A 27,324-nucleotide genomic window follows, 5' to 3' on the forward strand; every position below is an offset into this window, starting at 1 on the left:
TGTTTCTTTTATGGTTGTGAAGCAGCAGACACGAGGGCGACTGAGCTCTGACAATACAGGTACCACCAGCTAAGAAGCTGGGGTTCACTTGTCACTTGATAGCCACACATTGGGAGGAGCAGCCATCGTCACTGTGCCAGTTTCCTGCGGCTATTACTAAAGACACGAATTTATGTTGTTATTGAAATGATAAATGTAGTGTTCATAATACGATGTTAGTGTGCCAAATCAGCTGTAAACACTCTATGTAAATGTAAATGTCTGGTGTAAGTGCTCATCTGGAGTAGTATATAAATGGAAAGAGATTTCCACTCTGAGATGGAGTGTGTGCTGACATGAAAGTTCCTGGCAGAATAAAAATGTGTGCCAGACCACGACTTGAACTTTTCACCTCGTGGACAAGTGCTCTGCCAGTTTTAATCGGGTAGGATGTTTCATATCTTACACACACACCACTGCAGAGTGAAAATCTCAACCTGGAAACATCCCCCAGGCTGTGGCTAAGCCAAGTCTCTGCAATATCTTTTCTTCCAGGAGTGTTAATTTTGCAAGATTTGTAGAAGAGCTTCTGTGAAGTTTGGAAGTTAGACGATGAGGTGCTGGTGGAAGTAAAGCTGAGGACAGGTCACGAGTCATGCTCGTGTAGTTCAGTCGGTAGAGCACTTGCCCGCAAAAGGCGAATGTCTCGAGTTGGAGTCTTCTTCTGGCGCACAGTTTTAATCTGCCAGGAACTTCCAGCACATGCACGACACAGGAGAAAAAAAACAATGAGATGGATTTGTTATTGGAAATGTATATACTTGAACTGCGAATTTTATTTCCAAAATGTTTACTCTGAAGAAAGTATGACCCTACATAACCGAAACAACAGGATTTAATCTGAAAGCCGAGTTGATATTCTGATTATAGGGAATCACCATAAAGTGTAACATCTTTGAAAAGTTCTATTTACGAAAATCGAAACTTTGTGTTAAATGGAGTGATATTTGTGAAGTGGGGATATTTTTACTGAAAGTTATAGTGAAATATTATGTCATATTAGTCTAAAACATTATCAGAATAAAGAGAGAACGTTTTTCGAACAAATTTGACATTACATAGAAACAAAGACATTACTGTGTTCTTCGCACTCTTTATTGATGTGGTATAGAGTGTATGATCTATGGGAATCATAGCAATGTAAGAAAAATTGAATCTAAATTATGATAATTTCATGGGATTTGACTTAAATATTGCTGACTGATGATATTAGAAGAGCTTGTGTTCCTTATCTATAGAAGTCAGGGCGTGCAACATCAGAAAATTTCTTCGGATAGATGACAGATATTGTGTCCAGGAGGAAAAAGGGTTAACATATGACACTATATCTCCAAGACGTAGTTGGTACAGATTGATCATGAGGGGTTACTCGAGGTGATCGAACACGAATGTTGTCAAATAATCTAATTAGTGTAATTGTATTGGGTCATTAACAAGTGACCAAAAAGGTACGTAAATTGATAAACACACCTAGTATGTATTTGGTGGTGGTATCCCACACAACTGTCAAACCAGCCAAAGGGAGACACGACCACCTTCCATAGTCCTCCACTCAAGTAATACAAATCTGACACTTCCACATTGCAGTGATAGCACTCTACATTCTAGCAGGTTGGAGTGATATGATGGCCAATTCAGACGGGGACCCAATATTGTGGGGTATAGCACAGAAACCATTTCCGAGGTTACAGGTAGAGACCCCAAAATCAGCAGCAGCAGAGTACACTTTCATACAGAAAAATGGAAAAAGGAGGTGACACTCCTCCTGTGGATTAAATGAGAACTGTATCACACCTCGAAAGACAAATCTTTGGAAGGGATATGCCTAGTGAGCCCAGCTTCTGAAGAAATTAAATCGCTTTGAAACCTCAAAGTAACCTAATATGTTGGGCTGCTGCTTGCCATAGCTACTGTTCTCTTTTTTTTTTTTGTTAAATATTTGACACACCTCAAGAGAGGACTCCCATATCCAGGGCAGAAGAGGTGAGTAAGGTTGCCTAACTTAAGCTGCATGAAATTTTTCTAGACCAGTTTCATTTTGCCTACTAGGTATCGCTTTTTCTATTCGTAACAGGGCGATATAACTCGTGCAATGTGTGCTCGAGGTAAAAGCGGTATATATAATGACTGCATTTTGTAGGTAAAGTGTGGATATAGATAATTAGAAAATAAAAATGCCAGTTCAGGTACAACAAAATGTAATTCAAATAAGCTAATCATATTCTGATGTACAAATATCTAAACTTAACAGAAAGACTGGTTCACGATATTGCCAAAATGCCGCTTCTATGCATGAAACACTACCAACACTGCACAGGCTAGTAGACTTCTTGAATCCTCACTTCCTCAGTCTTACTGATTGTAATTACCATACATCTTTCATAACAGATGGCAACATACAACCTAACCAAAAATGAAAATTAAGTATCACTACATTAAAATGAAACTTATTCATAAAATATATTGCATTAACAAAGAAATTCAAATGAAAAGTGTTCTTTATTTATTGAAAATACTATGATCGTAAAAGATTTGTTCACACAATATTGTTACGAGATGATAAAACTGATCCCATTTCTTTGTTTCAAAACTGTACAGAAGAACAATGTATAATGTAAAGAAAAACATATATTTTCTACTGTTATTGGCTTTAAAAGAAAATGCGGTGGGAGGGAAAAAAATCTGCCATGAGAGATATGTCGAAACAGGAAATGGAAGAGGATCACTGTACGACAAGAGACACGTGGCAGTCTAACGACAGTGGACCTGACGACGGTCAAAAATTTACAAGAAGTGACCGAGAATTGATCTTACTCTTCTTATCCATGACGAGCTTCCAAAAGTTATTTCTATATTAATATTTTGTAAAGTTTCTTTATTCATTCTCATCATAACATACACACAAACAGTAAAATTTATAAATATGTCTACAACTGTAATAAAAGACTCATAAATTAGACAAAGCATATTTTTAATGGGTAAAAAGTGTAAGACCAATTGCTACTAGTTCCTATTCTTTTAGGCAGTTCATTTCTGGTCAGTTTTTTATCAGATGATAAATACTATTGTTCATCGACTGCCAATGTCATGTGAAGACGGAAATCACCACACCGTTCCCCATGAGTCTTCACAATGTTCCGTGGAGCCACGATGCTCGCACTTAAGTGCCTGGCAGAACCGGCAGAGGAAGGACACTTCACATCCCATCCTGAATGTATGGTCGTTTTTAAGCTGCTCAATTCGTGATTTGAAAAAGGGAGGACAGAACTTTCCATGCACAATGGTTTTACTTAATAATGATTGCTGCCACTACTTTTTGTAATAAGCAGAATTCTCACTCATCTTAATTTGACCAAAGGTGTTTAACTATTTTGTTTTAAACAGACTATGAATTTAGTTCGGGCATTCAGTTTCACTAGTGTAACACTGCTATGATCTACAGGAAATCTGAGAAAAGTACTGTGCACCGTCCAATGATCCACATATAACTTTTTTTTTAATATCCTCCAGTGGTATTTTGGAAGTTGCCAAACAGAAAACAGACAACTCGTTAGTTGCAACGAAAACTGGGGTATTTGTTATTTAGAAATATCTCAAATGAACTCAGTAAATATGTCAATCAAAACACAATGTTAGTTTGACTGTTGCCAAAATGATTTTTAAACCTGCATTCCTCTCAAGATTTAGAAATCTGATAAGTGTCATCCACTGACTTTCTGGGAACCTTATACGTAAATCTCAAAGAGAGGACTATCTTTGGGTAATTTATAAAACTGTAAGGCCTGCCACATTTGCCAGAGAAACACAATTACAGGGGGAGGGGTTGCTTAGATATTCAGTACCTGAAGTGATAATTTTTTGTGCCGATAGATAATAAAACAACAACAGGAAAATGACAAAATGTGAAGAGTTGGATACTTCCATTAAAATAAAGGACAGCTAAATAACACATCACAAGTATGTGTGATTGAAATAATTTCACAGAAAAAGGAACAATTTGTATGCTTCAAAAGAATATCATATTTTATTAACTAATAAAATAATAATGCAATTAATGTCTATTACTGCATCAGTCTATTTCCACAATGGAAATGCATGTCTCTACATGCTTTTTATCAGAGGTGGAAGAAAAATGGATGTATGAAAGCTGTAAATGATTACCTCATCTTTCTGTTCCTGTGTGCCTCTCTTAATTTATCTGTTACATAAGTTCTCATCTGTTCTATCCTGCCATATTCAAATAGCACTCCCACGGCAATCAAAAGGTTTCAACATCCACATCTACTGTAGGTCACAGAATGGTGTTACGATTCCGAAAATGTGCAGTAGTCTGAGAATGTAAAAATCTGAACTTTCAGGACCTAATGTGTTCAAAGGGGAAGATGGCCAAAGGGGAAGATGGCCAAAGGGGAAGATGGCCAAAGGGGAAGATGGCCAAAGGGGAAGATGGCCAAAGGGGAAGATGGCCAAAGGGGAAGATGGCCAAAGGGGAAGATGGCCAAAGGGGAAGATGGCCAAAGGGGAAGATGGCCAAAGGGGAAGATGGCCAAAGGGGAAGATGGCCAAAGGGGAAGATGGCCAAAGGGGAAGATGGCCAAAGGGGAAGATGGCCAAAGGGGAAGATGGCCAAAGGGGAAGATGGCCAAAGGGGAAGATGGCCAAAGGGGAAGATGGCCAAAGGGGAAGATGGCCAAAGGGGAAGATGGCCAAAGGGGAAGATGGCCAAAGGGGAAGAGCAGTGGGACACTGTCAAACTTGTCACCTTAACAAAAACTTAAAACAGGGCTAAAGATGTTTACTGAAATAGTCTTAAAAGAGCTAGGCCAAAATTTTGAGACAAAAATATAGTGTGGACAGTAGGACAAAAGAGCTGCACTTCTAAGGCAAATTAGCCAAATATCTGGTAGTATTGCACAAAGACCACTCTGCTTCCCTAAGGTCTTTACTGTTATTAATGTGCAATTAGGGTTACTGCAAGAGAAATAAAAATTAGAAAATACCCACTGACTGTGGCAGACGAAATAATGAAATACAATGTGTGAGAAATTGAGAGAGAGAGAGAGAACTCTGTAAATTAAATGTCACTTTCACACTTCACTTAAGACACGGAAAATGCGCAGAAAGGCCTACTTCATTCTATAGCCTATTTCAGTCTCTGCCATCGTACTATTTCTCCTGATAATACTGTATCTTCCACTCAATTGTACATTTTGGACACGGCATTTCACATTATTGTCTCATTCCTAATGTCAATACAACTACCGAATTTTGAAAACAGTCCATTTTTTCCCCACCATTGCTTTTCTTTCGACCATACAGACAATGTTGTATTATTTGTTGTAGTGATTCAATGTGACAACAAGTGCCCCAAATAAAGTAAACATGATTAAAATTTATGAACAGTGACTTGACAACATTAGCAAATTTTTCTTTAGATGAGACTGTACTACACTAATTTCAGGCAGTCTTTAAAGAAACAAACAACTCTCTTTATCAAAGACAAAGTTTGTGTGTGATTTCACAAATTAACAGCACATCTAATACTGCAGTGGCCAACAGCAAATATTCAAAGAGAAGATTTTACTTGCATTAGGATACTTCCACTTATACACATAGTTCTGAGATCTTTTTACAGATATAAATATTTATTAAAAAAAGATGATGAGCCACTAATACCGTGCACACAAACTTGTCTTAAGTTTTCATACACAGCATTCTGTACAACTTGTACTGTAAATGCAAATATCTATTATCTCATCCAAGCTTTTCATAGTTCAACATCAATCTGCTGAACCTATGACAATCACATACACAGCATCTCAGGTATCATTCACAGCCCTAATATTTCATAAAATGTCTAAGGTTTCAAAATGAGGTAGACGGTCCTTCGTGCTTTCATGGTGGAATTTATGGTTCATCAGAAGTTTTTATTGCTTGATTATTTGTGGACACCTACAAAAATGTGAATGGAACATCATTAGCACCAGCCTAGCAAATGTCTCAAAAAAGGACTACCAGGGCAGCATGAAGTGCGTTCCATTCACCGTTCTGTCAGAGCCCACAGAGCGAGCGACAAACTCTGTAGCCGACAACTGTTGGAGGCAGCAGTGTGAGCTGTCAAGACACTCTATATAGGGAACATAACAATTTGGCTGCAAAGGTTAAAAATTGTAAAATGTCAAAATGAATTTAGTTGTAGATGAAATTACACAACTGGGCAAGTACAATGTGTCCATTAATTTCTCTTTGCAATTTTAGGATTTAATCAATATAAAATTAACCCAGATAATAACTGGTTTTTAACATGGGATAACGTAACTAAAACAACTAACTAACTCACTCAGTCTGTATGTATTAACTATCACTTGTTGAAAACCACTTGTTCTTTATCTTTAAAGTTATAAAATCCCGAATCCGTAAAGATAATCATGGATAATCTGTATAATGGTTAATAATTAACTGTACCTGGAATGATTCTTTTAGAATGTTGCACAGTAAGTGTCATCACGTAACATCCACATTGAACACGTACTATATGCAGAAACTTGCCTTTTGTGGGAATTGCTCTTACCAAATAAACTGCACAGACTATATCTTTCCTCAAAGGAACATTTTCAACAGTGACTAAAAGCTAATGAACATTAGTGAGAGGCGATACATGACATTTGGCATGACATTTTCACATAAAAACCTTAAAAATGTGAGGTCAGAGGTCAAAGTATGCCCGCACTGTGCAGACTCATCACATGTGCACACGTTCCACAATACTGTATTCATTTTTTTTTTTTTAATCAGCTATTGTATCCTTTCAGAGAAAATATCAACAGAAGCAATTATAAACAGTATGAACTACAACACTAATAAATATAATGTAGGGCACATACAGAAGGACAACACTATTTTGGAATGTTAATATATTTGTAAATGTCATTATGAAATATGAAAACAGATAATAAAATACTCAATATTCAGTCTTCTTATTAACAAGTTTTCCTTAAATGACTAAAGTCACTTATGAGAACCATGAGGTCGGGACACACCAATTACTATTTATGAGACATTACACAGATGATCGAGTTGTCACAATCTGCCCACCACTCTAGAGTTGATTACGGTATAGGAAGCAGAGGCCAGTGGGGGTTAAGGAGGCTGTGTAAGGAAGTGACAGAAGCGTGAGGCACAAAGCAACACAAATGTCTTCACACATTATGATTTCTCTATTTAATTGAAAACTCGCATGCCAGTCATTTCAGACCTAACATATTCCATTTCTCAGTTATGCAATTTGAGTGGACAGACACAGGAAACTAGTTACTGCTGCTGAACGGTGATGCAAGCTTCTGGATGTAAGAAGACTGTTTTGGGGGGGAGGGGGGGGGGGGGGAGCACCACAAATGGCCGCAAAGTTGATGTATTCTCTATGGACTGCCAGTGAAAGTGCACAGTCTGACTGCTTTTGTTGCCATTCTGACCGTGTAGATGGAGACCATCCTGAGGTGCTCAAATTACTGCACTCATTTCAGACAGCTTAAGGACAGGATAAATTTTGGCAAGTACAGTGAGTGCTTTCTGTATTTTTTTACAAAAATAGCCAAGTTTGTTCATTTTCTATCAAACCGTCATCTAGTTGACGAGTAATTGCTGCTCCGCTCTTCGGTACCTCAAAAATGGAAAACGTGGATTTTCCTTCCCAGGATGACTTACGACCAAAAAATTTACGTTTTCTATTCAGTTTGGCTCAGAAATTGGATTCTCATTTCAAATACTTTCTTCCCTCATATCACAACAAAATGCTCTAATTAATTTGTAAATATTCTGAACAATATTCTTCATAACATAGAATGTTTCAGTGCAAAGTATATGCATAAAAATCACAGGTGCCAGATATCTAATACTTAAAAAATTAATTTTATAACAATAGTAACAACCAATCTTCATTCACTAAAATTTTAACACAAGTAAAATTCTACATTTATTCCAAAATTACAAAATAAATTCCTAGAGAACTGCAACCTAAAAGTTTGCTACAGAACTATTCCCTAACCTGTTCTTCTGTATTTAACAAGAAGCCTGGACAAAAAAATAATGCAGCTCAAAATATAATATTTTAAGTAACCACAAAAAAATAACTTCTGTCAATTCTTAAGTGAGGAAAGAACTTAAAAATAGTTTAAAGCTAACAAACATCTTTGTAGTAAAACTTAACAGAATATTGCTTGCAGAACAAACATTTAAATCAATGTACAAAACAATAAATGTAAAGACTAACACTGGACCTAATGGCAACATAGCAAAAGTAAACTCTTCCACCCGTCGAGACACCTTCGAGTGTACTTGATACTATGACCGTAAGGCGGATGCTGCTCGAACTACCGTGTTCTAATGATTACACTGTCGATCTGAGGAATTGCGGTGGGAGTTCATACATTGCCCGTCACGTCGGACCCAAAGCCCGATTCCACACCGCTACGACGGCTGAGTCTCGTCAGGCACGAAGCGGTGCAGAGCTGACGTGAGGACGAGCAGCGAGCCCTGCAGGCCGGCCGGCAGGTGGTTCTGCAGCCACGCCCCTTTGTATTGCTCGATGTGCGCCAGCAGCCTGAAAAACCGTAATGACACCTCATCTTCCAACACACAGCACGACTCGGAAGATGCGAAGTATCTAGTAGTATTGTACCTCACAAGTTTTTAGTGTTGTGACTGTCAGGTTTTCATTTTTCGATATACAGCTAAACTTTTCGATAAAGTACTTACAAAACTAAAGCTGATGCAGGCTCCTAGGCATGATGCAGTAAATGGATAAATGCTTTGAGCACTAGATGACAATATGTTGCCCACAAGTGCTCATCACAGAGACGTATGAAAAAGGAGAAATCGCTGAAAACTTATGAATATCAGTTCTTGTAACAGTACTTAAGAAAACCATGTGAGACTGGTGTGAAGGCAGTAAGCTTACTAGTCTGTGCCACCAAGATGCTGATACAGATCTTACACCACAGAATAGTGAACAAAACTCACTGATGATCGTGTGAATCTACACATGCTATAATTATTTTACTAATACTGTGTCAAAATAGGTTGCGGATGAATAAATCACTGTTTGTAGGTGTTATAACCTTTAATCACAATAATTGCGTGGATTTTCACACACTCTCTTAGAAACAATAGCTGACCACATGATTACAACTCTGTCTCTCGTATTCGACTGCTGTGCCGTGACATGCGGCCGGTGCCGTTCGTAGCTAGGTGGCGCTCCCGCGCTCATCAGATTTGCGGAGCGCCTCTATCGCCGTTTGTGCGTACTGTCGTGGCGGCACTGTTAAATGTCGTGGCACTATCACAACACTTTTCCCCCCTTGAAAAAAATGAACACTCACTTCCTTGGAGACATGGACAGCGCAGAGACATCCATGGCCTCTTGTGAGGCCCCGAGGAGATCCCGCGCAGAGACACGGGAGTATGGTCGAAAATGTCCAGGACGGAAGCTCGTATGTGGAACGTGCCTCCTGGATGAGATGATGGGTGAAAACTCTGGAGCAGCATCCATAGGTGTCAATGAGGCTCTGAGCGTTGACAGTGGCTTTAAAGTCACCACACAATCGCAGACTCCCGTTTGGTTTAGAAACCACCACGATCGGCGATGCCCATTCGCTGGAGGTAACCGGAAGGAGAATCCCTGAAGCTGTTAACCTGTCTAGCTCAGCCTTGACAGGTGCACGCAACGCCACCGGAATAGGGCGTGCCCGGAAAAACTTAGGGCGAGCCGTAGGTTTAAGAGTAATGTGGGCTGCAAAATCCTTGGCACAACCCAGACCAACAGAGAACACGGACGAAAATTCACAACACAATCCATCCAGCTGTTGATATGGAATGTCCTCAGATATGAGGTGCACATCATCATCAATGGAGAACCCGAACAACTGGAAAGCATCATAACCGAACAGGTTTTCAGTGCCCGCATGATCCACCACATAAAACGTGAGGGGCCGAACAACAGACTTGTAGGCAGTGGAAGCATCAAACTGGCCCATGATAGGAATTTTCTGCTGATTATAAGTCCTCAGATTGCGCGTAACTGGAGACAAAGGAGGGGAGCCCAACGCCAAATACGTGCGAGAATTAATGAGAGTTACTGCAGAGCCAGTGTCCACTTGCATGCGGATGTCTTTATTCAGAACATGAACAGTAACAAACAACTTATTTGTTTGAGAAAGCACACAGTGAACATCCATGTCCGACGCCTCGTCCTCATCGACAGGAACTTTATGGGACTGACACACAGAAGCAATGTGGCCTTTTTTCCTACATGAATTACACGTGGCCCAACGTTTTGGACACGCTGCCCTGTCGTGCTGTACGAAACAACGGGGGCAAGAAGGAAGCGCGGAACGAACCGGCTTCTGTGGTTGCTGGTTTCGCTGCGAGCGTTGCGGCCCAACGCGACGTTGTTTACGCGAGTGAACCGCCGCCACATCTTCGTTCTCCTGTGCAACAGGCAAATTGTCCTTGTCGAGAGTTGACTGTACAGCGCCTACATCACACCACGCGTCTATTTGCGCGCCAGCAGCGTGAGACACTTCAAAGGATTGAGCGATGCTTAGAACTTCCGACAACGACGGGTTTGGCAGTTGTAGGGCACGTTGCCGAACTTCTTTATCAGGAGCAAGCCGTAGAATAGCATCCCTAACCATTGAGTCAGCATAAGACTCGTGATGAGTGTCCGTGACAAACTGACATTTCCTACTCAGGCCGTGTAGTTCCGCCGCCCAAGCCCGGTAAGATTGATGGGGCTGTTTACGACACTGGTAGAACGCCACGCGGGCGGCAACGACGTGGGTGTTTTTTCGATAATAAGCAGACAATAAGTCACACATTTCTTGGAAGGACAGGGAGGCTGGTTTCCGCAGAGGGGCTAACTGAGATAGCAGCTGATAGATTCGAGGGGAAATCCAAGATAGAAATAACGACTTACACATAGGAGCGTCGACAACGCCGAAAGCCAAGAAGTGTTGCCGCAAACGCTTCTCATAATTCTCCCAGTCTTCAGCGGCCTCGTCGTAAGGAGGGAATGGAGGCGGAGAAGAGGAAGACAGACGATGAGTAAGCGACGTCGACAACGCCTGAATCGCTGCCGTCAGCTGTGTTTGTTGTTCAATGAGCGCTTGCATAAGCTGTTCCATGTCTGCCCCGTCACGAACACGCAAATCCACAAAGCGGTGAAAATATCCCGACCTCGTCGCCAAAAAGTGTTATAACCTTTAATCACAATAATTGCGTGGATTTTCACACACTCTCTTAGAAACAATAGCTGACCACATGATTACAACTCTGTCTCTCGTATTCGACTGCTGTGCCGTGACATGCGGCCGGTGCCGTTCGTAGCTAGGTGGCGCTCCCGCGCTCATCCGATTTGCGGAGCGCCTCTATCGCCGTTTGTGCGTACTGTCGTGGCGGCACTGTTAAATGTCGTGGCACTATCACAACAGTAGGTGTCATCGATTTAAAAAATTCTTTCTATAATGCCACATGGTCTAAAATTATCCAAATTTTTATGTGGATTACATTGACAACAGACAGGAAAATAGTGCAGTAACATAACAGGAATCGGGAAGCAGTTGTCAAATTAGAAAGACATGGGGCGAAAATTTAGAGGAGTAAATAAAGGTATTAAGTAGGGACACAGCCTTATCCCATTACAGTTAAACATACACATTGAGCATGCAATAAATGAATATAAACATACATATGAGCAGCATTTTTCCAAAATTTAACAAATGCAAATACCACATTTTTGAGGAAACACATTTTTAAAATATAGCACTCGCACCAAAATACTAATTACATAAATGAGATAATTTAACATTTACACTGATTTTGTAATCACAATTCCAACTGTGTGTTTCACTTTCCTAAAATTGTCAATCTCTATATGAGAGTAGAGGGACGAAGTTTCCAAGTTTTCAAAATTTGATAACATGCAACGATGGAAGTTAAAAGATTCGTTAATATAAGCATTCAAAGTGACTTTTTTTTCTTTTTTATCTTTAATATTAATTACAAAGAAAGCTACTTTATTGCCCAGAAAGACACCTTCCACTATCACTTATTGCACCCGCACTGTGCGGAAATTAAGTGCGCCACTTCCAGTTGGAAATGATAACAGCTCATCACGTGACGCAGTCAGTTCATATTATGCTACAACGAGAGTAATACTTCACCTCGTCGAGTAATTTGCATTTGTGCCGAGTATAGGGTATTTTGGGGCACTCGAGTTCTCTGTAACGTGTCCCGTTTCTTATGTTTTCCGCCCTGTGTGCCAGTCCATGATGGAAATGGTAAATTTTGTATTCCAACTTGTTACCCTCAGCACACCGAGCTGCAGTGAATTGCAGCACCGAATATGTTTCTTTACTCTTGTATCTCGTGTTCATCAAGCAATTTGCACTCAACGTCAACCGAGATGGTCAGTTTTGTATTCCATCTCGTAACAGTAACTGTAATGCAGTACTTATGAAATTAGAGATGTTAACTTTTCTATTCATGAATTTCTTTATCCTCCAGTCATGAATGATAAGAAAACATCAATAGATAACTGATTCAGAGGCTGACAAGCCGACAGTATGCACCCTGATAATGGCCCCAGTGTCTTGAACTGGAATGTTTCTGTATCTTACCTCTGCCCTTCCCCCTCCATAATCCTTTCTACCTATTACTGGCAATTGTGTTATTTCTTTGTGACCAGATATACGTAACACTCTAGTCAGTGGTAATGCCATGTCAGCTGCACCATACATTATATAACGATCAGCACTAGTAGGAACAAATAACCAGCATTCCCGGCAGATATCTCGACAATACCAAATAAGTAAGCGCCGCTTTCCCGCTTGGTAAGTCTTGGAATCTTTGTTTTTAATATATTTTTCCCATGTGGAAGTTTCTTTCTATTTTATTTACAATTTAGATGGTGTTGCCGAGTGATACAGAACCTTAAGGAGTAATACCTTTACATGGTAAACTGAGTAATGGAACGGCAAGAATCCTATTCAACAGATTGCCTGATTACCCACTCTTGCATATATTGAATGTGCAACAACTGGAGCGAGGGGGTTGACTGGCAATCTTCTAGATTATTGGTATCAGATTAAAATCAGTAAAGTTACGTGGAAGCACATCTTGAAGAAAGAATGACCAAAGTTACATAACAGTGTAATTATAAAGCTAGGAAGAAGCACATACTTGTTAGCAATGTCCGTGCGGAATGTCGGAGGCAGGTTGCATATCCCTAGGTTGATGACTGCCAGGCCCATGTTGCTATTAGGGTTCATTCCTACAGTAACGAGAGTCCTCCCAATTCTGAAACCAAAGTAATTTCAACAACAACTAACACAGAAATATGTTATTATTTTTATGTGTCTGTCACTTACCTAAAACATTGTTAATTTTCTCAACCACTAAATAAACAATTTTGGTCCAAACTGCTTAAGGATTATTTGATTCCACGAGGCATGTTTTAATGACTGCCTTTTGGGATACAAAATTGTGAACTCTTGAATAAAGTTCCTTATCGAATTACGTGCAACAGCAATGTGATAACGGTTTATCACAGTACTGTGGTCTTCACTTTGTAGAGGTACACAATGTAATTAATCAGTGACACAGAAGTTTGTGATGAGATTTCTACGATACATATCACACAGTACAACTAGAGAAATACGGGGTCATACAGAGGGGCACTACGGGCGATTTGAGAATGGAATGGAGGGCGAGGGAAACTGACCTGGTGGAAAGTGTTCCCTCCGCCGCACGCTGTACAGTGACTCGCAGAATTTGGACATAAGACACTGGAATCGGCCACACCCTCCAGCTGTTGTATGCCTAGAGCCATCGGCTGTCAGTCTTAAGAGTAGTTACGAGTCATTTATTTGCTGACTGTTAACATATAGACCTTTTGTTTTTGCGGTGCATACTTTGAATAAGCTTAAATAAAAATCTCTTGTGGTATGTATCGTGTGATCCCCAGTAACGGGTAAAGCTGTTTCAGTTCGCATTATATACAACGTATTGTCTGAATTCAAATTGTAGGTTGCCAACCAACAGAGCAACCACAAGTTAGTCTGTTGTGATGTACAGTCCATGGATGCTTACTGACAGAGACATCACAACACAGTTAATGAATAATTGGTGTTTGAAGCCCAGGCTCAGTATATCTCCGGTGTCACATATTTGTACCACACTTGTTTGTAATGAGAGCCAAAATGACTTCTTATTGGCAAGTAACATTGTGTACTCTCTGCATGGTGTAATTGTAGTAGTAGTAGTAGTAGTAGTAGTAGCAGTAGTAGTAGTAGTAGCAGCTGCCATCATGGTCTACAATAGGAAGGCTGGAGCCCTGCAGCTCTCCCTGCTAGTCTATACTATGTGAACCTCTCCATCTCTGCACAGCTACTATACCATACATTTGTTTGAACTTGCTTAGTCTTTCATGCCTCAAGACCGTAGGCAACTGCAGTCCAGCTTCTGTACAACATACAAATAACCTTTCACTCACGAATTTAACGCTGCTAGTGTCAGAATTTTGAAGAGGGTATTTCAGTCGTCACTGTCAAAAGCTTTCTCTAAATCTATAAATGTCCCATAAATGTAGGTTTATCTTTCTTTCATCTGCTTTCTAAGTGACATCTAAAGTATCATAAAATTAGAAGTGAAAATATCTTTCGAATGAGAGAGAAACGACAACTTTAGACCTTGGGAGAGGCACCCACATGTACCGGTCCCGCAGAATGTCTACTCGTTACGGAGACCTCGGGGTTTCTGTATTTCTTTCCAAATTGTAATGAGAAACGAGCACAGAGATCGGCACTTTCATTAGGTCTCCTTCACTCGTGGTGATCACTGCAATGCTGTTTTTAAATAGGCTACGACATTTTGGGAAAGAATTGAAGCAAAAGAAAGTGAAAGCAAAATCGAAATAAAAGACAGACCAATTAAAATTGGTAGCACAAACAGAACAGCCACTCACCTGCAGGCCGTAAGCAGGAGGTCGGCCGAGAGCTGCACTTCCCGCAGGATCACCTCGGCACACTCACACTCCAGTTTTGCACGGAAAAACATATTCTGGCACTTCTTGATGTACTTTGTCACGCGCTGTAAGCACACAATTTCAGCTTAGTTACTATCGGTGTACAAACAACTTTCGCAACAATAGCAAATCAGTATCACTTACAGGCATAATAAAATGTCAGAAATGCACTGCAGACTATTTAGTGATTAATAACAAATGCTACAGCAGCTGTTTGATGCAGAACTTCATATTTGTCAAATTCCCTTCCATTGAGAAAGTGGAATTTGCTGAATGACTGTGATATGACTTTCAAAATGATAGAATGACTGTTACAGGAGCCCAAACAATAAGTGTGGATGTACTAAGACATGTATAACAACCCTGAAATACTGCACTGATAATAGTTAGTTATTAGTCAAAATGTGGATCTGCTTTAATAAAGCTCGAACAAAAACGATGACTGACTGTTGCTCTCTATAATTTTGAAACTTCATATTTGTGTCATGAAGTATTTACTTTTTCTTGTACAATAAGACAGGTGACATTTTTGGGAAAAAAAAGAGAAACTTCAGCTAAAAGGTGTTCTGGTAGATCTGATTATTTCTAGAATTCAGAAGATGTGACTTATGGAACATGAAGTCTGAATGAATGAGCAGTTATCTGTATATTAACTTGTCCACCACTATCCCAGTTTTTGCAACTGCACTGACAGGAAAAAGAATTGCAACACTAAAGAATAATTAATGTAGAATAACGAACTTTCAGGAATACATTTGTTTAGGTAACATATGTAACTGATTAACATCGGAAGATAACAGGCTACTGTAAGAGCGAGCTAAGCCATTGCAAATGTGAAATGCTGGTACATTAACAACTGGTGTGACCGCAAGAATGTTGAATTTAAGCTTGCAAACGTGCATGCATTGTGTTGAACATGTGCCAGATGTAAGTTTGTAGGATGCAGTTACGTGTCTGTTGCACTAGGTTGGTCAATACAGGGATGGTTAATGCTGTTTGTGGACAACACTGGAGTTGTTGTCCGATGATGTCCTATGTTATGTATGTGTGTTCCAACTGGAGGCAGATACGGAGATCGTGCAGATCGCGGTAACACGTCGACACTGTGTAGAGCTTGTTAGGTTTGACAGCGGTATATAGGCGAGTATTGTACTGTTGGGAAACTCTCCCTGGAATGGTATCCATGAATGGAAGGCACAGTAGGTCTAATTACCAGACTGATATACAATTTCGCAGTCAGGGTGCATGGGATAACCACGAGAGTGCTCCTGCTGTCATAAGGAATTGAACCCCAGATTATAACTCTAGGTGTAGGTCGAGTGTGTGTAGCACGTGGACAGTTCGGTTGCAGGCCTTACTGGCAACAAGGTAAAACAAGCTTTCATTAGGAAACACAACAGGCCTCCACACAGCCCTCCAGCTTGATGCCACTAAAGTCACTAATGGCGGCGGTTTGGGGTCAGTCAATGCACACTACAGGGTGTTTGGCTCAGAAGTAACCGAACTGTACCAGTTTTTTGTGTCACTTTGGTGCCAACTGCTGCTCAAACTGCTGTGCAGATGCTGTAGGACGCACCAGAGCTCTCAATAGTGTCACAAGGCCACCTGGAGCGTGGTCTTCTTGCCTCTGTACATTTTCGTGACCACCACTGCCAGAAATCACATACAGTGCCTACATTTCTACCAAGTCTTTCTGCAATATCCAGCTCCTCGTAGCCCTATTACACGACCTTGTTCAAACTCAGTGAGGTGCTGATAATGGTGTCTTCGTCGCCATAAAAGCATTCGTGACTATCACCAGCTCACCACATCCAGTCTCAAAAGTAACTGCCACTCACAACTGTTACAGCATGTATTTAAAGCAAACCCGATTTGCATCCTCATAGTGGTGCTGCTAGCCCCACCCTTATGTGACTGCTGCAAAATCAGAATAGACATCATCCTTCAGATGTACACACATGCCTACCAACCTTCGTTTAAGTCACACAACTCCTCCTCGGTAATGCGACTCTTTTTTTTCCTTCCGCGGAGAGGGGAGAGGGTTAGATTGGGGGAAGGCTGAAAAGGAAGGGAGAGGACAGGTCATGGGAAGAGAGGGGGGAGGTGAGGAGAGGGTAGACAGAGATCAAATGTTTAAACTAACAACATTCAGTAATTCCTTTTCACATAAATATCAGTGAATTTGTTAAATAGCTTTTAATGTGTAATTAGGATCAGGAAAAATTTGCACAGCTAATTTAGATGCAACTTTTTTCAAATTTCAGTGTGATTTATAGGCAATTTCCTTTTTCTTATTTTTATCTTATATCAGTGTTTTCTGATAAACAGCAGAGAAAAACAACAGATATGTTTACCTCCCAATGGGAGAAAGGCTATATTAGCGTCCGTCAAAAAACAGATGTAACCTCCGGTATAAATGCCACATAAAACGACACACAGTAGGATGGCTGATCACAGGTCAAGCATGTGTTAAAAGAGGCAGCCACACTGATGACCTCGACAATCACTAGCTCCCAACAGAGACGGTCGAATATATTGCCGAAGGCTTACAAGTTCTCACTCGAGTTTGATACAGTGAGAGAGCGGAGAATATTTGTTTAATGCCCCAGTCAGAGGGAGACATCACAGGTACAGGCCCCAACTGGGAAGAGTCGCTAACAGTGAGGCCTTGGGTGGGGCCCATCACCCAGTATACTGACTTCACTGTACTCACTCACTCGACAGAAGTGAAGGGACTCGTACTCTATTTCAGATTGCGTGCTGGATCGTACTGTTTGAGTAGTTTTAAAAACTTGGCATTTTTTCCCTGTTTACTTGGAGTTTCTTCTTTCAGGGTGAATATGCAAACATGCGAAGGGGGACTACAGATTTTTTCCAGATTTACCAGTTAAAAATACTGTCAAACAGGGTGATTTTGAATGGTTTTGTCATTATTTTGATTGTAGCTTTTGTATATATTGTTAGATTAAATTGATTGTTATGGAAGTGGTAGGGTATATGTGTAACGAATAAAATATCCCAGAACCAGAAAGTGTATGTGTAGGTATATTTATCTGAGGCAGCTAAATAAAGTGTCCGAAGTCACCCCATTGATTGGGGTGGTTTCGGACACATGTGTTTTTTAAATCTCTGTCCGAAGTTACAGTATGTAGAGGGCAAATTTGGACAGTTACGGCCCTTTTTTAAAAAATTCTACATGCTTTTTATTTGATTATGGTGACATTTTACACATTTTAAGGTAGCCCTTTGTTACGAATAAATGATATGGAATGATATAATGAATTTTATATATTACAGACAAGTTCTGCACAAGCTCGTTTAATATTTTCGCATAAGTGAACAGAAAGATCTTCTGACTGTTGTTTGAGGAATAAATGCACTCATTCTTCTCCTGGCAAATTCTTACCAAATTTCTTCTCTTTTTGGCCAGATTGATCAAGGTAGCCTTTAACTAAATGTCTAATATCCAGTTTAGTGAAGGAAAATCCCCAATGTGCAGCTCTCAAGATACCTTGCTTCAACATTTCTTCTTCTTCTTCTTCTTCTTCTTCTTCTTCTTCTTCTTCTTCTTTATTTAGCACTGGCTGTCCTCCCATTTTTTACCATGTGTGCTTTCTTCACTTTACTTTGTAGGGTTGATTCATGTATACAATACAAATCACACGCTTTCCTGTACGATAATTTACCACTCTGAATATCACGAACAGCTTTATCTAAAAGTTTCGGGCCATAATTACACCGTACTGTAGCACCTCTCCTGTTCTTATACGTTCTTGGCATTGTCCGAAATCACCCCACACAGTACACAGTTTTACAAAAACTGTTGTTATTTTATAACCTCACACAAGAGACTCGACAAACTTGTTCAGAAATTGTCTCAATGCTGTTAGCTACTGTGTGCATCAAAAATTTACAGTTACTATAACTTCCTGCGCGGCGCAACAATAGAAAGTTTCCACTTTACGAAACTGCATGGATTTTTCACACTGAGACTGTTCGTCAATTAGTCACCTAGGGAAAAGATTGACGCAAAATAAAAGTTGTGGGAAGCAATAAATGCAATCTTGCGCTTAAAATAATTGGCACATGGATGTTAAAATAAGTAACTCTTTGTTTCTATGCAGTGGCTAAGAGCAAATAAGCCATACTGTCCGACTTCGCCCTGGTGTCCAAAATCACCCCATTTGACGGTACACTTTTTGCCAGGTGCAAGTACTTTTTTCCCCCATGTTAAGTGGCTATATACTTTACCTCAGAGCTGTAAAACTGATCAATGCTCTGTATCATAAAGGTTTCAGCATAGAACTTTCCATCACTTTAGGAAATGAAACCCAGGAAAAAAAACTTGTTTCCAAAGGTCTTTGATGTGTAGCAAAATGTACACTGCACATGTAGCTTCTGCTGCACTGAAATTGAGACTGCAGCTCACTTTTGTCTGCTAATCATACATCATGTCACATGATCTTGATAACCAATTACAGTAAATGTTTGGAGCATAGGACATGTAACGTAGTTAGTCAAGAAACATCAATGTCGAGTAGCACAAACACGCAAAACAGGAAAAGTTAATGGTTTAATACAGTATAGGTACAAGAAAAGCTAAGCTTCCACATATAACACTGACCATCTAATCCTATTAATAAATTAGTTAATTTGCAAAAACAGTTTCTCAGGACACTTTGGCTACTATGTTCTGAGTGGTATTCCACTTACATTTCGATCTTCTTCCAAATCTTTACAGCTCTCCCACTTTCATCTTGATCAGTTTGCAGAAACTTGTACAAAAGTACAACTGCCCATAATATTAAACATATGAAACTCTCCATGAGCTTCAATTCCAAATTATACACATATCATCATGACTCAGTTTAGACATATGAGGAGAACTGAATACACAGAGAACTATCAACAGAAATTCAGCCTCAAAGCTTTAATGGATTAGATTAATGGAGATTCAGATGTCACTAATATCTCGGGCATCAAACTGTCACAAGCAGTTATGTGTTTTAAAGCAGGCATACTGTTTATATTATCTTTGTTGACAAGGACTAAAGCCATTGTAACCAGACTTTGACCACTCATCATTTCTCAATTACTGAAAGTACAATTAAATATACAGCTATGAAACAATGCCTGTATTCAAACAATTTGCAGTAACATCTCACGAAATCCTGATAGACCCCCCCCCCCCCCCCCTCCCCTGCCCTACTGAACTACAGACTTTACCTCGGTGTGGCAGCTTGTGGGCCTCAACAATACAGATAACTGTACCATAAGTATGGTCCCAATGGTGGGTTACCTCTGGAGAGCCAGGAGTAACCCGTGAAGAGGGGCAGCAGCCTTCTCAATACTTCAGGAGAAGCAATATGGATGACTGACTGACCTACCCTTGTAAAATGAGCCAATATGGGTTTGCTAGTTCTGCGAATGACTTAGTGAGGGGAACCTACAATTTTTCTTGAGGGCAAACAGCTTTACTGTATGGTTACATGCTGACAGCATCCTCTCAGTTAAAATATTCTGGAGGTGAAATAGAACCCCATTCGAATCTCCGGCTGAGGACTACTCGAGAGGATGTCGTCATCAAGAGAAGCAAAACTGCCATTCTATGGGTCAGAGTTTGGAATGTTAGACCCTTATGTGGGCAAGTAGGATAGAAAATTTAAAGAGGGGGAAATGGATAGATTGAAGTTAAATGTAGCAGGAATTAGTGAAGTTTGGTGACAGGAGGAACATGACTTCTGATCAGGTGAGTACAATGTTATAAATACAAAATGAATCAAGCGTAATGCAGGGGTAGGTCTAATTTGTGGTACAACTTGACTTACAGAAGGGATCCGTTGATAGAATGCATTCTAACTCAGAATCACCAATTTAGTATTCAGAAGAAGCATTGGGGAGAGGGGATCTTGCAGAGGGAGATCAAGAGATGAATTCAGCAAACAGATTCAAAAGGATGTAGACTCCAGTATTTATTCAGAGCTGAAGATGCTCACACGGGATAATGCATCAAACCAGTCTTCAGACTCAAGATGATCAACGACGACAACAACATATCTGCTTCAATTTCAGTAATGTAAAAGTGACGGGTGGCCAAAATTACGCTCATTTCAAGACACGTTGATGGAGACAATATAAACATCATATCTGCTTCAGAACATATATGACCTCCTCAAGCTACTTTATGTATAATATACTAACGTTCTCCAAAGCTGCATTCATCTGTTCAGAAACAGCTTTAGCTTTTGTGTATTTGCTCTCTTCTTACATGCACATTAAGTTCTGATGAAATTTGTAAAATTTACACTGAAGCTCATGGAGATCTCGGTAAGTTTAATAGTACATATGAGTGTGCTGTGAATATTATGATGACGATAATGACATTAGGTTTGTAGGATGCTCAACTGCATGGTTATTAGCATCTGTACATATTCCCAATATTTACTCAGTCCAATCTCATCACTTTCATGAATGAATGAACGATGATGAAATGATGATGATAATACAAACACCCCATCCCTTGGCCAGGAATCAAACCCGGGAGCTTGTCATCCAGAGACAGCAACGCTAGCCACTAGACCATGAGCCGCGGACATGCTGTCTATAGAAGTCTGTGCCACAGCAAGTGGACGTGCAAGTTCACAGCTAGAGGGTACAATTTTACGATTTTATTTTTGCTCAGGATATGAAAATAGATGGCAAAGAACAAGAAGAAATATTTTTGAGAACATAAAATATAAATCTGCACTGAAACAGAAACTTCTACTCACAGCAAAGAGGTCAACAGAGAGGCAGTCCAGGGCAACGTTGTCGGGGTCCGTGAGCAGGCGGTACAGCGTCGACCCCCCCTGTGGGGGCAGGTCAGCCAGTTCGGCACCGCCACCGAGCTCGCGCCCCGCGTACGTCACGTACGTCTCCGCGCGGCCCAGGCCGACGACTGCGGCACCCATTACACCCGCCGAGTCAAGGAAGACGTGAGCGTCCAGCAGGTCGGGCAGCGAGTTGTGCAGGTAATCCTGCAGTTAAAGCAGCACTCTGTAACGCCAACAGCCCACCTCACGACTGGCTTAACGCTAATGCGACAGAACAAAAACTGGTCACAATAAATACATCACGAGGAGCGACACTTACATCGTCACATTGGAATGTAATGAAGAGTGACTCAATAACGTACATTAACATTCAGGAAGCCCAGCGCCCATGTTTCACACGCTCTCTGATCTCAGAGGGGTGACGACACATGACCAACAGAGCTAGTAACGAGTATGCCGGACGACATGCAACACACCACGTTTCAGGCTGCTGCTGAATTACAACTAAAGGTCCTAATAATCACTAAAGGATAGAAGCACACATCTTGCTATTCTGTAAGAGAAAAATTAATCACATAAGATTTAGAGTGAGTTTGTTGTAGTGACTCCCAGATTTCAATTGAGCTGACAGTTAATAAATTGATGTTCCCTTATATATTGTAACATTTCTTATAACTTACTGTTGCAGCAGAGTGTATTCAGAACACTAAAGGGAATAAACAACGGAAAAAGAACAACAGCTGGCCATGAAAATCATCATTTTATTTCAGTTGATCTAGATTTCAACTATTACATAGTCACCTTCAGTGCATGTAATAACAGGTGACATTAGATCGTATAGATTTCAGTCTAAATAAGTAAAAGGAATTTTGCAAATCTGCTTTAATACTGGATGCAGTCTTCTGAGGAATACAATATAGTTTCCACAATCCAGTTTCTATATTATTATTATTATCATCATTATTCCCCCCCCCTATGAACCATGGACCTTGCCGTTGGTGGGGAGGCTTGCGTGCCTCAGCGATACAGATGGCCGTACCGTAGGTGCAACCACAACGGAGGGGTATCTGTTGAGAGGCCAGACAAACGTGTGGTTCCTGAAGAGGGGCAGCAGCCTTTTCAGTAGTTGCAGGGGCAACAGTCTGGATGATTGACTGATCTGGCCTTGCAACATTAACCAAAACGGCCTTGCTGTGCTGGTACTGCGAACGGCTGAAAGCAAGGGGAAACTACAGCCGTAATTTTTCCCGAGGACATGCAGCTTTACTGTATGATTAAATGATGATGGCGTCCTCTTGGGTAAAATATTCCGGAGGTAAAATAGTCCCCCATTCGGATCTCCGGGCGGGGACTACTCAAGAGGATGTCGTTATCAGGAGAAAGAAAACTGGCGTTCTACGGATCGGAGCGTGGAATGTCAGATCCCTTAATCGGGCAGGTAGGTTAGAAAATTTAAAAAGGGAAATGGATAGGTTAAAGTTAGATATAGTGGGAATTAGTGAAATTCGGTGGCAGGAGGAACAAGACTTTTGGTCAGGCGAATACAGGGTTATAAATACAAAAGCAAATAGGGGTAATGCAGGAGTAGGTTTAATAATGAATAGGAAAATAGGAATGCGGGTAAGCTACTACAAACAGCATAGTGAACACATTATTGTGGCCAAGATAGACACGAAGCCCACGCCTACTACAGTAGTACAAGTTTATATACCAACTAGCTCTGCAGATGAGGAAGAAATTGAAGAAATGTACGATGAAATAAAAGAAATTATTCAGATAGTGAAGGGAGACGAAAATTTAATAGTAATGGGTGACTGGAATTCGAGTGTAGGAAAAGGGAGAGAAGGAAACATAGTAGGTGAATATGGATTGGGGCTAAGAAATGAAAGAGGAAGCCGCCTAGTAGAATTTTGCACAGAGCACAACTTAATCATAGCTACCACTTGGTTTAAGAATCATGAAAGAAGGTTGTATACATGGAAGAACCCTGGAGATACTAAAAGGTATCAGATAGATTATATAATGGTAAGACAGAGATTTAGGAACCAGGTTTTAAGTTGTAAGACATTTCCAGGGGCAGACGTGGACTCTGACCACAATCTATTGGTTATGACCTGTAGATTAAAACTGAAGAAACTGCAAAAATGTGGGAAATTAAGGAGATGGGATCTGGATAAACTGAAAGAACAAGAGGTTGTACAGAGTTTCAGGGAGAGCATAAGGGAACAATTGACAGGAATAGGAGAAAGAAATACAGTAGAAGAAGAATGGGTAGCTCTGAGGGATGAAGTAGTGAAGGCAGCAGTGGATAAAGTAGCTAAAAAGACGAGGGCTGCTAGAAATCCTTGGGTAACAGAAGAAATATTGAATTTAATTGATGAAAGGAGAAAATATAAAAATGCAGTAAATGAAGCAGGCAAAAAGGAATACAAACGTCTCAAAAATGAGATCGACAGGAAGTGCAAAATGGCTAAGCAGGGATGGCTAGAGGACAAATGTAAGGATGTAGAGGCTTATCTCACTAGGGGTAAGATAGATACTGCCTACAGGAAAATTAAAGAGACCTTTGGAGAGAAGAGAACCACGTGTATGAATATCAAGAGCTCAGATGGCAGCCCAGTTCTAAGCAAAGAAGTGAAGGCAGAAAGGTGGAAGGAGTATATAGAAGGTTTATACAAGGGCGATGTACTTGAGGACAATATTATGGAAATGGAAGAGGATGTAGATGAAGACGAAATGGGAGATTCGATACTGCGTGAAGAGTTTGACAGAGCACTGAAAGACCTGAGTCGAAACAAGGCCCCCGGAGTAGACAACATTCCATTAGAACTACTGACGGCCTTGGGAGAGCCAGTCATGACAAAACTCTACCACCTGGTGAGCAAGATGTATGAGACAGGCGAAATACCCTCAGACTTCAAGAAGAATATAATAATTCCAATCCCAAAGAAAGCAGGTGCTGACAGATGTGAAAATTACCGAACTATCAGTTTAATAAGTCACAGCTGCAAAATACTAACGCGAATTCTTTACTGACGAATGGAAAAACTGGTAGATGCGGACCTCGGGGAGGATCAGTTTGGATTCCGTAGAAATGTTGGAACACGTGAGACAATACTGACCTTACGACTTATCTTAGAAGAAAGATTAAGAAAAGGCAAACCTACGTTTCTAGCATTTGTAGACTTAGAGAAAGCTTTTGACAATGTTGACTGGAATACTCTTTTTCAAATTCTAAAGGTGGCAGTGGTAAAATACAGGAAGCGAAAGGCTATTTACAATTTGTACAGAAACCAGATCGCAGTCATAAGAGTCGAGGGGCATGAAAGGGAAGCAGTGGTTGGGAAAGGAGTGAGACAGGGTTGTTGCCTCTCCCCGATGTTATTCAATCTGTATATTGAGCAAGCAGTAAAGGAAACAAAAGAAAAATTTGGAGTAGGTATTAAAATTCATGGAGAAGAAATAAAAATGTTGAAGTTCGCCGATGACATTGTAATTCTGTCAGAGACAGCAAAGGACTTGGAAGAGCAGTTGAACGGAATGGACAGTGTCTTGAAAGGAGGATATAAGATGAACATCAACAAAAGCAAAACGAGGATAATGGAATGTAGTCAAATTAAATCGGGTGATGCTGAGGGAATTAGATTAGGAAATGAGACACTTAAAGTAGTAAAGGAATTTTGCTATTTAGGAAGTAACATAACTGATGATGGTCAAAGTAGAGAGGATATAAAATGTAGACTGGCAATGGCAAGGAAAGTGTTTCTGAAGAAGAGAAATTTGTTAACATCGAATATAGATTTATGTATCAGGAAGTCGTTTCTGAAAGTATTTGTTTGGAGTGTAGCCATGTATGGAAGTGAAACATGGACGATAACTAGTTTGGACAAGAAGAGAATAGAAGCTTTCGAAATGTGGTGCTACAGAAGAATACTGAAGATAAGGTGGATAGATCACATAACTAATGAGGAAGTATTGAATAGGATTGGGGAGAAGAGAAGTTTGTGGCACAACTTGATTAGAAGAAGGGATCGGTTGGTAGGACATGTTTTGAGGCATCAAGGAATCACAAATTTAGCATTGGAGGGCAGTGTGGAGGGTAAAAATCGTAGAGGGAGACCGAGAGATGAGTACACTAAGCAGATTCAAAAGGATGTAGGTTGCAGTAGGTACTGGGAGATGAAGAAGCTTGCACAGGATAGAGTAGCATGGAGAGCTGCATCAAACCAGTCTCAGGACTGAGGACAACAACAACATCATTATTATAAGTTAAATTGAAGCTGAAGCTAATGTTTGTCCAAAAGGCAGGAGCTGTGGTTATTTACAATAAAGACTTCACCACAAACTGTTATTCCCTAAGATTTTTACAAGTTTTGAAACTAAACAAGCTTGTAATACTTATCTTTGTTTATTTCTTTATAGATTTTTAGAATTTTCTTATTACGTTTCTAGGTCTTCGTTCCAGTTCAAGCAGCAGTATTGTTCCCCTTACATTCTTACATACAGTGAGCAAGTATTTTAGGGTATGTTATTAACGTTGCGTTCTAGGAAGAGCAAACGTTCTGTCATATCAATTCCTTACGCCATGTGCCCTCCGAGGGTACCACGAGCCAGTAGGCAGTGTGGAACTCTTTGAAACTCTCAACTGGTTCTTTCTACTGTACAGCACAACTGCAGTGGGGCCAATTTCAAGTAGTGGTCAGCAGATTAGGAAGTTAAGAAATGTGTGTTTATAGAGAAATTAGAACGAATATTTTGTACAGAATATAACCATTAATAGCTACAACCAACATATGGTATGGGTATTACTAAGTGGGTCATTGGAAAAGTCATGGAAATACTTTGTGTTTCGAAAATGGTAATGAATTTAAAAATTCTGAAATATGCAAATGGAAGGTCAGTTCATACGTAAACATTACATGTAGGAAGATGGATGAACATCCACACAACCATAAAGATATTACACGAGAAAAAGAGACAAAGAAATTTACATTCAATCCTGGATTTTCCATTGTTTGACAAAAAAAGTTTGTTGTTGCAAATGTGTTTTACTGACAATTGCAACAGTACACAACAGTACATTAAATACTACATGCATTCCATGGCATCAGGAGTCTCCCCAAGAATCCACAGTAACATCATGTGACACTACATGGCAGTCCTTTCCAGGAGAACGAAGTGAGGACAGACGCCACAGTGTGACCTGAGCAGCCATTCAACAGGGGTGTCACTTGACTTGAACAGTGCTCTTACATAAAGATTATACTTCACCGTCAAAGGAATGCGTGAAAATGCCACGAGGAGCCCGTGGATGCAGAGGGAGAGCTGCTCTGCCATACTGAACAGTTACTTGGTGGGTGAATGCATTCAGGCATGGCAGAGCTGCAATGGCTA

General features: G+C 40.3%; 1 protein-coding gene across 2 annotated transcripts in view; it reads right to left on the minus strand.

The window, feature by feature from the left end:
* Positions 1 to 2,220: 2,220 nt before the first annotated feature.
* Positions 2,221 to 27,324, minus strand: part of LOC126291775 (uncharacterized) — a 133,398-nt gene continuing 108,294 nt past the window's right edge. For both annotated transcript variants that reach the window (XM_049985464.1, XM_049985463.1), the window contains exons 16-19: positions 21,889 to 22,134; positions 15,059 to 15,183; positions 13,276 to 13,392; positions 2,221 to 8,638 (exon numbers count right to left, since the gene is read on the minus strand). In XM_049985464.1, coding sequence (XP_049841421.1) covers positions 8,506 to 8,638; positions 13,276 to 13,392; positions 15,059 to 15,183; positions 21,889 to 22,134 — 621 coding nt within the window. In that variant the 3' untranslated portion in view covers positions 2,221 to 8,505. The remainder of the gene's footprint in view (positions 8,639 to 13,275; positions 13,393 to 15,058; positions 15,184 to 21,888; positions 22,135 to 27,324) is intronic.

Source organism: Schistocerca gregaria, chromosome 9 (genome assembly GCF_023897955.1).
Source record: "Schistocerca gregaria isolate iqSchGreg1 chromosome 9, iqSchGreg1.2, whole genome shotgun sequence".
Classification (NCBI taxonomy): Eukaryota; Metazoa; Arthropoda; class Insecta; order Orthoptera; family Acrididae; genus Schistocerca; species Schistocerca gregaria.